This window comes from Saccoglossus kowalevskii, chromosome 7 (genome assembly GCF_978046115.1).
Source record: "Saccoglossus kowalevskii chromosome 7, keSacKowa6.1, whole genome shotgun sequence".
NCBI classification, from domain to species: domain Eukaryota; kingdom Metazoa; phylum Hemichordata; class Enteropneusta; family Harrimaniidae; genus Saccoglossus; species Saccoglossus kowalevskii.
Window position 1 is genome coordinate 35,967,814 of NC_140647.1, and position 12,444 is coordinate 35,980,257.

Genomic DNA, 12,444 nt, shown 5'->3' on the forward strand with positions numbered 1-12,444 from the left:
TCAATCTCGTTTAAGGTTTTCTTTGCTGTGTTGATTGGTGCATTCTCACTGGGGAATGCAGCACCTTCCATTGGGGATATCGCCACTGCTAGAGGTGCAGCTGCTACTATTTGGGATATCCTTGATTCGGTGAGTGTCATTATTCACTATTGCATCGGGTAAAAAATTCAATTTCTCGAATTCACCACTTGAAAGCTAAACTATTTTTTTTACATCACTACAAAATTTTGCATAATTCTTTATCAAGGCATTTTTTTTTTTAATTACCCATCACTCATTTCCTGCAGATTCCATCAATTGATAGCAGTAGCAGTGATGGTGAAACACCACCTATAGAGGGCAATATACAGTTTGAAGATGTGCATTTTCAATACCCATCCAGACCGGATGTCAAAGTATGAGTTTATGTTAATAAGGAAATTCATAAAAGTATCTGCTTACTATTTTGAAATTATTTACTAGACTGTGTTTTTGGGGGGATTATTGAAACATTTTGTAATTATATTCAATTGATTGATTATCATTACTTTTTTCTTCTTCTGTAATTGTCAGGTCTTGAAGGGTCTGAATTTAACGGTTAATGTTGGTCAGACTGTGGCATTGTGTGGATCCAGTGGATGTGGCAAGAGTACTACTGTACATTTATTACAACGATTTTATGATGCTGCTAGTGGCAGTGTAAGTATAGAATTATTCAATACAGTAGAGATGTTGTAAAAAAGTATGAGTGGAAGAATTTTAATCACATTAATTTAAATATTATAATTTCAGATTAAAATTGATGGGAATGACATCAAAAACATGAATATCAGTTGGTTACGTCAGCATATTGGAGTTGTCAGTCAAGAACCTGTCCTGTTTGCTACAACCATTGCTGAGAATATTCGTTATGGAAAAGAAGACGTAACACAAGCAGCGATTGAGAAAGCATGTAAAGAATCAAATGCACATGACTTTATATCAGCCTTGCCTGAAGTAAGTACATTTAGCTCCTAGTTTGTAGAGCCCCCTCATGAGGTAGATGATGCCTCTTTTTTAGTCCCCGTTCGGACGTAGTCCGAAAACGGGGACTTATGTTTTGCCCTGTGTGCGTCCGTGCATCCGTGCGTCCGTGATCACCTGTATCTCGAACATGCATGGACCGATTAAGTTCAAACTTCACTCATACATCACACATTATATGGGACATATGCACATGCATTTTTTTCATGATCTGATTAACGATAGCCGAATAGCGGCCATTTTAAGGCCGAAAATGCATTGAAATCGCACATTTTCACCATTCCGGACCCGGATCTCAGTTATGCATGGACGGATTTTGTTCAAATTTAGTACATACATTAAACATAATAGGACCTTGATGCACGTCATTTTTTTTTCCGGATCATATTCGAAATGGCCGACTGGCGGCCATTTTGTTTTAAAGAATTCAGTTCTGGATCCGTATCCGAGACATGTCTGGATTGATTGATATATGGAGTTGTCGCCGTGTCTCATTCATTCCTGTGTTGCGCTTCTCGCCTGTCGACAGTAACCAACGATAACATAGCTGTGATAAGTTATCAATTATTTTCATTTGGTAATTATATTAAAAAAAAAAAAAAAAAAATGTCTGGATTGATCAAGTTCAAACTTCACACACACATGGTACATCATGTCACAAATAGATATGTGCATTTGTTTCATGATCCGCTTAACAATAGCTGAATGATGGCCATTTTAAGGTCGAAAATGCATCAAAATCACGTATTTTCACAATTCCAGAACCGGATCTCAGTCATGCATTGATGGATTTTGTTCAGATTTAGTGCATATATTAAACATAATATAAGCTTGATGCATACCAATTTTTCTTCGGATCAAGTTCAAAATGGCCAACTGGAATTTAGTTTTCGATCCATATCTCGGACATGCCTGGACAGATCAAGTTCAAACTTCACATACACATCATACATTATATCATACATATGCCTGTGCATTTGGGCCAGTCCTTTTAAGGTCAAAAATTCACAAAAATTGCACATTTTCACCATACCAGAACTGAATCTATGTCATGCGTGGGCAAATTTAGTTTAAATTTTTTTTTGGATTGTGTTGAAAATGGCTGACTGGTGGCTATTTTGTTTTACTGAATGCAGTTCAACATCCATATTGTTGCTGCTTTGAATGTATATGTCACTCAAATATGAACGGAACTGGGACGTGTCATTGACAATGACTTGTTCTATTTTAACTCTATTTAAATTGTGATGATGCAACTTTGTTAGTCGGAATCCTGTTGTATCTTGTACAAAATGGTTTCTCTCCTAATACTAAACTCAGCACTGTTATTTGACCTTCAGGAGCTTTATGACTATGTACTGCAATTACTTTATAGGGTTATAACACACTTGTTGGATCTCGTGGTGCTCAGTTATCAGGTGGTCAAAAGCAGAGAGTAGCCATTGCTAGGGCTTTAGTGAGAGATCCAAAAATATTATTACTGGATGAAGCTACATCAGCATTAGATACAGAGAGTGAAGCTACAGTGCAAGCTGCTTTGGATAAGGTTGGTTATATCACTCTCTATTGTCAGTGTCACATTTTAAGCATAAAGTTATGTAATAACATAAAATTAACAAATACAGAACACACTACTGTCACTAGATGAAGTAAAATTTAAGTTAGGGTATCTTGGATTAAAAAAAAAAAAAGCAATATCTCAAACATTCTGATTTGGTGGTGATCAATATCCATGACATACTTTTGTCATTGTGTTCAATAATTTATGCATTCAGTTTAACTAATCAGTATTGTTGTGTTTAAACTGGGCAAGTGTCATTTCTCATTTCCATAATGTATGCATTCAGTTTAACCAATTAGTATTGTTGTTTACACTAGGCAAGTGTCATTTCTCATTTTTATAATTTATGCATTCAGTTTAACCAATCAGTATTGTTGTTTACACTAGGCAAGTGTCATTTCTCATTTCCATAATTTATGCATTCAGTTTAACCAATCAGTATTGTTGTTTACACCAGGCAAGTGTCATTTCTCATTTCCATAATTTATGCATTCAGTTTAACCAATCAGTATTGTTGTGTTTACACTAGGCAAGTGTCATTTCTCATTTCCATAATGTATGCATTCAGTTTAACCAATCAGTATTGTTGTTTACACCAGGCAAGTGTCATTTCTCATTTCCATAATTTATGCATTCAGTTTAACCAATCAGTATTGTTGTGTTTACACTAGGCAAGTGTCATTTCTCACTTCCATAATTTATGCATTCAGTTTAACCAATCAGTATTGTTGTTTACACTAGGCAAGTGTCATTTCTCATTTCCATAATTTATGCATTCAGTTTAACCAATCAGTATTGTTGTTTACACTAGGCAAGTGTCATTTCTCATTTCCATAATTTATGCATTCAGTTTAACCAATCAGTATTGTTGTTTACACTAGGCAAGTGTCATTTCTCATTTCCATAATTTATGCATTCAGTTTAACCAATCAGTATTGTTGTTTACACTAGGCAAGTGTCATTTCTCATTTCCATAATTGATGCATTCAGTTTAACCAATCAGTATTGTTGTGTTTACACTAGGCAAGTGTCATTTCTCATTTCCATAATTTATGCATTCAGTTTAACCAATCAGTATTGTTGTTTACACCAGGCAAGTGTCATTTCTCATTTCCATAATGTATGCATTCAGTTTAACCAATCAGTATTGTTGTTTACACTAGGCAAGTGTCATTTCTCATTTCCATAATTTATGCATTCAGTTTAACCAATCAGTATTGTTGTTTACATTAGGCCAGTGTCATTTCTCACTTCCATAATTTATGCATTCAGTTTAACCAATCAGTATTGTTGTGTTTACACTAGGCAAGTGTCATTTCTCATTTCCATAATTTATACATTCAGTTTAACCAATCAGTATTGTTGTGTTTACACTAGGCAAGTGTCATTTCTCATTTCCATAATTTATGCATTCAGTTTAACCAATCAGTATTGTTGTGTTTACACTAGGCAAGTGTCATTTCTCATTTCCATAATTTATGCATTCAGTTTAACCAATCAGTATTGTTGTTTACATTAGGCCAGTGTCATTTCTCACTTCCATAATTTATGCATTCAGTTTAACCAATCAGTATTGTTGTGTTTACACTAGGCAAGTGTCATTTCTCATTTCCATAATTTATGCATTCAGTTTAACCAATCAGTATTGTTGTTTACATTAGGCCAGTGTCATTTCTCACTTCCATAATTTATGCATTCAGTTTAACCAATCAGTATTGTTGTGTTTACACTAGGCAAGTGTCATTTCTCATTTCCATAATGTATGCATTCAGTTTAACCAATCAGTATTGTTGTTTACACTAGGCAAGTGTCATTTCTCACTTCCATAATTTATGCATTCAGTTTAACCAATCAGTATTGTTGTTTACACTAGGCAAGTGTCATTTCTCATTTCCATAATGTATGCATTCAGTTTAACCAATCAGTATTGTTGTTTACACTAGGCAAGTGTCATTTCTCATTTCCATAATTTATGCATTCAGTTTAACCAATCAGTATTGTTGTTTACATTAGGCCAGTGTCATTTCTCACTTCCATAATTTATGCATTCAGTTTAACCAATCAGTATTGTTGTGTTTACACTAGGCAAGTGTCATTTCTCATTTCCATAATGTATGCATTCAGTTTAACCAATCAGTATTGTTGTTTACATTAGGCCAGTGTCATTTCTCACTTCCATAATTTATGCATTCAGTTTAACCAATCAGTATTGTTGTGTTTACACTAGGCAAGTGTCATTTCTCATTTCCATAATGTATGCATTCAGTTTAACCAATCAGTATTGTTGTTTACATTAGGCCAGTGTCATTTCTCACTTCCATAATTTATGCATTCAGTTTAACCAATCAGTATTGTTGTGTTTACACTAGGCAAGTGTCATTTCTCATTTCTATAATGTATGCATTCAGTTTAACCAATCAGTATTGTTGTTTACACTAGGCAAGTGTCATTTCTCATTTTTATAATTTATGCATTCAGTTTAATCAATCAGTATTGTTGTTTACACTAGGCAAGTGTCATTTCTCATTTCCATAATTTATGCATTCAGTTTAACCAATCAGTATTGTTGTTTACATTAGGCCAGTGTCATTTCTCACTTCCATAATTTATGCATTCAGTTTAACCAATCAGTATTGTTGTGTTTACACTAGGCAAGTGTCATTTCTCATTTCCATAATGTATGCATTCAGTTTAACCAATCAGTATTGTTGTTTACATTAGGCCAGTGTCATTTCTCACTTCCATAATTTATGCATTCAGTTTAACCAATCAGTATTGTTGTGTTTACACTAGGCAAGTGTCATTTCTCATTTCCATAATGTATGCATTCAGTTTAACCAATCAGTATTGTTGTTTACACTAGGCAAGTGTTATCTCACTTCCATAATTTATGCATTCAGTTTAACCAATCAGTATTGTTGTTTACACTAGGCCAGTGTCATTTCTCACTTCCATAATTTATGCATTCAGTTTAACCAATCAGTATTGTTGTGTTAACACTAGGCAAGTGTCATTTCTCATTTCCATAATGTATGCATTCAGTTTAACCAATCAGTATTGTTGTTTACACTAGGCAAGTGTCATTTCTCATTTTTATAATTTATGCATTCAGTTTAACCAATCAGTATTGTTGTTTACACTAGGCAAGTGTCATTTCTCATTTTTAGCTCCGCTGTCGAGTTTGTCGAGCGGAGCTTATCATATGAGTGATTGTCCGTCGTCGTCCGTGTCAATGTTTTACTTTTTCGACTTCTTCTTGAAAACTACAAGCCTGAATGCTTTGATACTTGGTGTATATGTACCTTGGGTAGACCTCTCTTAGGTTTGTTCATTTCATGTTGATATCTTCAATTCTCTAATTTTGGTGAATATTTTTGTCATTTTTGGTCAAAAGTGATATTTTCGACTTCTTGTTAAAAACCGCAAGTCCAATTGCTTTGATACTACATGTATAGGTACTACATGTGGACCTCTCTCAGATTTGTTCATTTCGTGATGATATCTTCAATTCTCTATTTTTGGTGAATATTTTTGTCATTTTTGGTAAAAAGTGATATTTTCGACTTCTTGTTAAAAACCGCAAGTCCGATTGTTTTGATATTACATATATAGGTACTACATGTGGACCTCTCTCAGATTTGTTCATTTCGTGATGATATCTTCAATTCTCTAATTTTGGTGAATATTTTTGTAATTTTTGGTAAAAAGTGATATTTTCGACTTCTTGTTAAAAACCAATAGTTCAATTGCTTTGATATTACATATATAGATACTACATGTAGACCTTTCTCAGATTTGTTCATTTTGTGATGATATATTCAGTTCTCTAATTTTGGTGAATATTTTTGTCATTTTTGGTAAAAAGTGATATTTTCGACTTCTTGTTAAAAACTGTAAGTCCGATTGCTTTGATACTATTCATATTGTTCATTTTCTAATGATGTCTTCAGTTCTTTAATTGAAATGTGCATTGCTAACAGCGGAGCTATCTCAGCCGATAGGCTGCTTGTTATAATTTATGCATTCAGTTTAACCAATCAGTATTGTTGTTTACACTAGGCAAGTGTCATTTCTCATTTCCATAATTTATGCATTCAGTTTAACCAATCAGTATTGTTGTTTACATTAGGCCAGTGTCATTTCTCACTTCCATAATTTATGCATTCAGTTTAACCAATCAGTATTGTTGTGTTTACACTAGGCAAGTGTCATTTCTCATTTCCATAATGTATGCATTCAGTTTAACCAATCAGTATTGTTGTTTACACTAGGCAAGTGTCATTTCTCATTTCCATAATTTATGCATTCAGTTTAACCAATCAGTATTGTTGTTTACACTAGGCAAGTGTCATTTCTCATTTCCATAATTTATGCATTCAGTTTAACCAATCAGTATTGTTGTTTACATTAGGCCAGTGTCATTTCTCACTTCCATAATTTATGCATTCAGTTTAACCAATCAGTATTGTTGTTTACACTAGGCAAGTGTCATTTCTCATTTCCATAATTTATGCATTCAGTTTAACCAATCAGTATTGTTGTTTACATTAGGCCAGTGTCATTTCTCACTTCCATAATTTATGCATTCAGTTTAACCAATCAGTATTGTTGTGTTTACACTAGGCAAGTGTCATTTCTCATTTCCATAATGTATGCATTCAGTTTAACCAATCAGTATTGTTGTTTACACTAGGCAAGTGTCATTTCTCATTTCCATAATTTATGCATTCAGTTTAACCAATCAGTATTGTTGTTTACACTAGGCAAGTGTCATTTCTCATTTCCATAATTTATGCATTCAGTTTAACCAATCAGTATTGTTGTTTACATTAGGCCAGTGTCATTTCTCACTTCCATAATTTATGCATTCAGTTTAACCAATCAGTATTGTTGTGTTTACACTAGGCAAGTGTCATTTCTCATTTCCATAATTTATGCATTCAGTTTAACCAATCAGTATTGTTGTTTACACTAGGCAAGTGTCATTTCTCATTTTTATAATTTATGCATTCAGTTTAACCAATCAGTATTGTTGTTTACACTAGGCAAGTGTCATTTCTCACTTCCATAATTTATGCATTCAGTTTAACCAATCAGTATTGTTGTGTTTACACTAGGCAAGTGTCATTTCTCATTTCCATAATTTATGCATTCAGTTTAACCAATCAGTATTGTTGTTTACACTAGGCAAGTGTCATTTCTCATTTCCATAATTTATGCATTCAGTTTAATCAATCAGTATTGTTGTTTACACTAGGCAAGTGTCATTTCTCACTTCCATAATTTATGCATTCAGTTTAACCAATCAGTATTGTTGTGTTTACACTAGGCAAGTGTCATTTCTCATTTTTATAATTTATGCATTCAGTTTAACCAATCAGTATTGTTGTTTACACTAGGCAAGTGTCATTTCTCATTTTTATAATTTATGCATTCAGTTTATCCAATCAGTATTGTTGTTTACACAAGGCAAGTGTCATTTCTCACTTCCATAATGTATGCATTCAGTTTAACCAATCAGTATTGTTGTGTTTACACTAGGCAAGTGTCATTTCTCACTTCCATAATGTATGCATTCAGTTTAACCAATCAGTATTGTTGTTTACACTAGGCAAGTGTCATTTCTCAATTTTATAATTTATGCATTCAGTTTATCCAATCAGTATTGTTGTTTACACTAGGCAAGTGTCATTTCTCATTTTTATAATTTATGCATTCAGTTTAACCAATCAGTATTGTTGTTTACACTAGGCAAGTGTCATTTCTCACTTCCATAATTTATGCATTCAGTTTAACCAATCAGTATTGTTGTTTACACCAGGCAAGTGTCATTTCTCACTTCCATAATTTATGCATTCAGTTTAACCAATCAGTATTGTTGTTTACACTAGGCAAGTGTCATTTCTCATTTCCATAATTTATGCATTCAGTTTAACCAATCAGTATTGTTGTGTTTACACTAGGCAAGTGTCATTTCTCATTTCCATAATTTATGCATTCAGTTTAACCAATCAGTATTGTTGTGTTTACACTAGGCCAGTGTCATTTCTCATTTCCATAATGTATGCATTCAGTTTAACCAATCAGTATTGTTGTGTTTACACTAGGCAAGTGTCATTTCTCATTTCCATAATGTATGCATTCAGTTTAACCAATCAGTATTGTTGTTTACACTAGGCAAGTGTCATTTCTCATTTCCATAATTTATGCATTCAGTTTAATCAATCAGTATTGTTGTTTACACTAGGCAAGTGTCATTTCTCATTTCCATAATTTATGCATTCAGTTTAACCAATCAGTATTGTTGTTTACACTAGGCAAGTGTCATTTCTCATTTCCATAATGTATGCATTCAGTTTAACCAATCAGTATTGTTGTGTTTACACTAGGCAAGTGTCATTTCTCATTTCCATAATTTATGCATTCAGTTTAACCAATCAGTATTGTTGTTTACACTAGGCAAGTGTCATTTCTCATTTCCATAATTTATGCATTCAGTTTAACCAATCAGTATTGTTGTGTTTACACTAGGCAAGTGTCATTTCTCATTTCCATAATGTGTGCATTCAGTTTATCCAATCAGTATTGTTGTTTACACTAGGCAAGTGAAGGAAGAACAACAATAGTGATTGCACATAGATTATCAACTATCAGAAATGCTGACAAAATCTGCTCTGTACAAAATGGTGTTATTGTCGAAGAAGGAACTCATGATGAACTCATGGCTGCTGAAGGGTTATATTATGAATTGGTAATGATGCAAACCAAACAAAAAGATGAAGATGTCAGTGATGGTAAGATTGTCAAAGTCTTGATAATTGAAACCAGTTAATTTATAATCATATAATGACTGCCTACCTCATCTGTATTTCTCACATAGTAATATAACCTTTATAATTGCCTACCTCATCTGCATTTCTCACATAGTAATATAACCTTTATAATTGCCTACCTCATCTGTATTTCTCACATAGTAATATAACATTTATAATTGCCTACCTCATCTGCATTTCTCACATAGTAATATAATCTTTATAATTGCCTATCTCATCTGTATTTCTCACAGCAATATAACCTTTATAATTGCCTACCTCATCTGTATTTCTCACAGCAATATAACATTTATAATTGCCTACCTCATCTGTATTTCTCACAGCAATATAACCTTTATAATTGCCTACCTCATCTGTATTTCTCACATAGTAATATAACCTTTATAATTGCCTACCTCATCTGCATTTCTCACATAGTATTATAACCTTTATAATTGCCTACCTCATCTGTATTTCTCACAGCAATATAACCTTTATAATTGCCTACCTCATCTGCATTTCTCACATAGTAATATAACATTTATAATTGCCTACCTCATCTGCATTTCTCACATAGTAATATAACCTTTATAATTGCCTACCTCATCTGCATTTCTCACATAGTAATATAACATTTATAATTGCCTACCTCATCTGTATTTCTCACATAGTAATATAACATTTATAATTGCCTACCTCATCTGCATTTCTCACATAGTAATATAATCTTTATAATTGCCTACCTCATCTGTATTTCTCACAGCAATATAACCTTTATAATTGCCTACCTCATCTGTATTTCTCACAGCAATATAACATTTATAATTGCCTACCTCATCTGTATTTCTCACATAGTAATATAACATTTATAATTGCCTACCTCATCTGCATTTCTCACATAGTAATATAATCTTTATAATTGCCTACCTCATCTGTATTTCTCACATAGTAATATAACATTTATAATTGCCTACCTCATCTGCATTTCTCACATAGTAATATAACCTTTATAATTGCCTGCCTCATCAGCATTTCTCACATAGTAATATAATCTTTATAATTGCCTACCTCATCAGCATTTCTCATATAGTAATATAATCTTTATAATTGCCTACCTCATCTGTATTTCGCACAGCAATATGACCTTTATAATTGCCTACCTCATCAGCATTTCTCACACAGCAATATAATCTTTATAATTGCCTATCTCATCTGCATTTCTCACATAGTAATATAATCTTTATATTTGCCTACCTCATTTGTATTTCTCATATAGTAGTATAATCTTTATAATTGCCTATCTCATCTGTATTTCTCACATAGTATTATAATCTTTGTAATTGCCTACCTCATCTGTATTTCTCACATAGTAATATAATCTTTATAATTGCCTATCTCATCTGCATTTCTCACATAGTAATATAACCTTTATAATTGCCTACCTCATCAGCATTTCTCACACAGCAATATAATCTTTATAATTGCCTATCTCATCTGCATTTCTCACATACAGTCAAACCTGTGTTAACGGCCACCTGGATATAGCGGCCACCTGCCTATAGCGGTCACAACTGAACAGTCCCTACAAATTTTACATGTAAAGTACCCTGTTTACAGCGGCCACCTGCCTAACGCGGCCAACGGCCACGCTTCAGCGGCCGCAGTGAACAGTTGAACTGCATATAACGGACATAGTTCCCGGATGTCTTGCAGACTACTGCCTTCCACCTCAGACAACTAATAAGCTCACAAAGGACAAAGTTAGCACGTTTTCACACCTTTCATTCAACCGATGGCTTCGGCAATTATGTTTTATTCTTGTTTATAATTCAGTTTACCACGGCAAGCACACCGTACCGATGGCTATGGAACGCCAAAAACATAATTACGAATTTGAAAGTGTCTTGATAAAAAAACATGCTGTCATTAATGTTTTGTTGAAATATGTATACCATTGGAATAACTTACAATTTTGTTCAATTAATGAATCGAGCAATCACAACGATGACGACCCGCAAAAGTTGTGAGTCGCCAGGACACAGTCACGGTCCCTATGCATGTGGCTGGGGTGAATCGGAATGCTGACGGTAAATCCTCGATCGAATTGATTACCAACAAAAAAAACATAACAGCTCACTTGTTATTTAGTATCGATATTTATTCACTTTGAACTCCTATAATTACCGATAAATACGCATGTAACTGGAACTGATAGCAAAAAGTAAAAAAATCAACGCAACGGCCATGCCTGTTTATCCATCCAAATAAATTATGCTAATTAGCCTTGCGCATGTGCGTTCTTGTTCTTCCGGGGTTATGATAACTCGGGTCAAAAAGAAGAGTCGTTTCCGTTAGCCCTGCATTAGTGTGTATCGATCACTGCGAGGGAATGTGTGTGCAGTATCGTCTCGTTGTCTAAACTAAATTCGTTCAACAATTTTTTTTCGGTCGCTACTGCCTCGGTACATGTAACAATAGATGCTTTTAACAATGATGTTAAATTGACCCCAGTTCGCCGGCCCATTATTACCTCCATGGGCGGCCAAAGCCGCCAGGCATAGTTCACACGTTCCTATTGTTGCACCAGTACAATAACATGGAAGTCGCACAGATTTCGATTGCGCAAAGTAATGTTTTGATTAGGGATCAACCATTTCGTAAGTGAGGTAGGTCGAGAAAATTTTTGAAAAAAAATGAACGAAATGTTTAGGGAATTGTGATTTGGGAGGAAACTTTCAAGTTGTCACGTACATGTAACTGGAAGAATACAATAGATAAGTGTTCTTTCCGTATACGTAACGTTGTAGGGATCAATAAAGCACTGCTAACTGTCCCTCTTCCTTCTCCTTGAAAGAATTTGCTATAGCCCAGAAACATTCCGATTTATTAGAACAGTTACCAGACACAATAGATATTTAAAGAAACAAAGAAATTCAGAATAGCTAAGCAAAGCAAGCGGAGTGATTTCTTTAGTAGGAAATGAGACTCAAACTGCTGCTGAACATCAACTTTACTGTACAAATCTTCAAATAATTTTCATACTACTCATTATTGTGCAATGATCAATTT

The 12,444-nt window shown here is 33.9% G+C and overlaps 1 protein-coding gene across 3 annotated transcripts in view; it reads left to right on the top strand.

Annotated features, from left to right (window-relative positions):
* The window catches only part of LOC100379035 (ATP-dependent translocase ABCB1-like), a 53,004-nt gene that overhangs the window by 17,167 nt on the left and 23,393 nt on the right, over positions 1–12,444 (top strand). For all 3 annotated transcript variants that reach the window (XM_085501524.1, XM_085501523.1, XM_085501525.1), the window contains exons 11-16: positions 16–129; positions 288–395; positions 553–678; positions 772–975; positions 2,378–2,548; positions 9,165–9,357. In XM_085501524.1, coding sequence (XP_085357650.1) covers positions 16–129; positions 288–395; positions 553–678; positions 772–975; positions 2,378–2,548; positions 9,165–9,357 — 916 coding nt within the window. The remainder of the gene's footprint in view (positions 1–15; positions 130–287; positions 396–552; positions 679–771; positions 976–2,377; positions 2,549–9,164; positions 9,358–12,444) is intronic.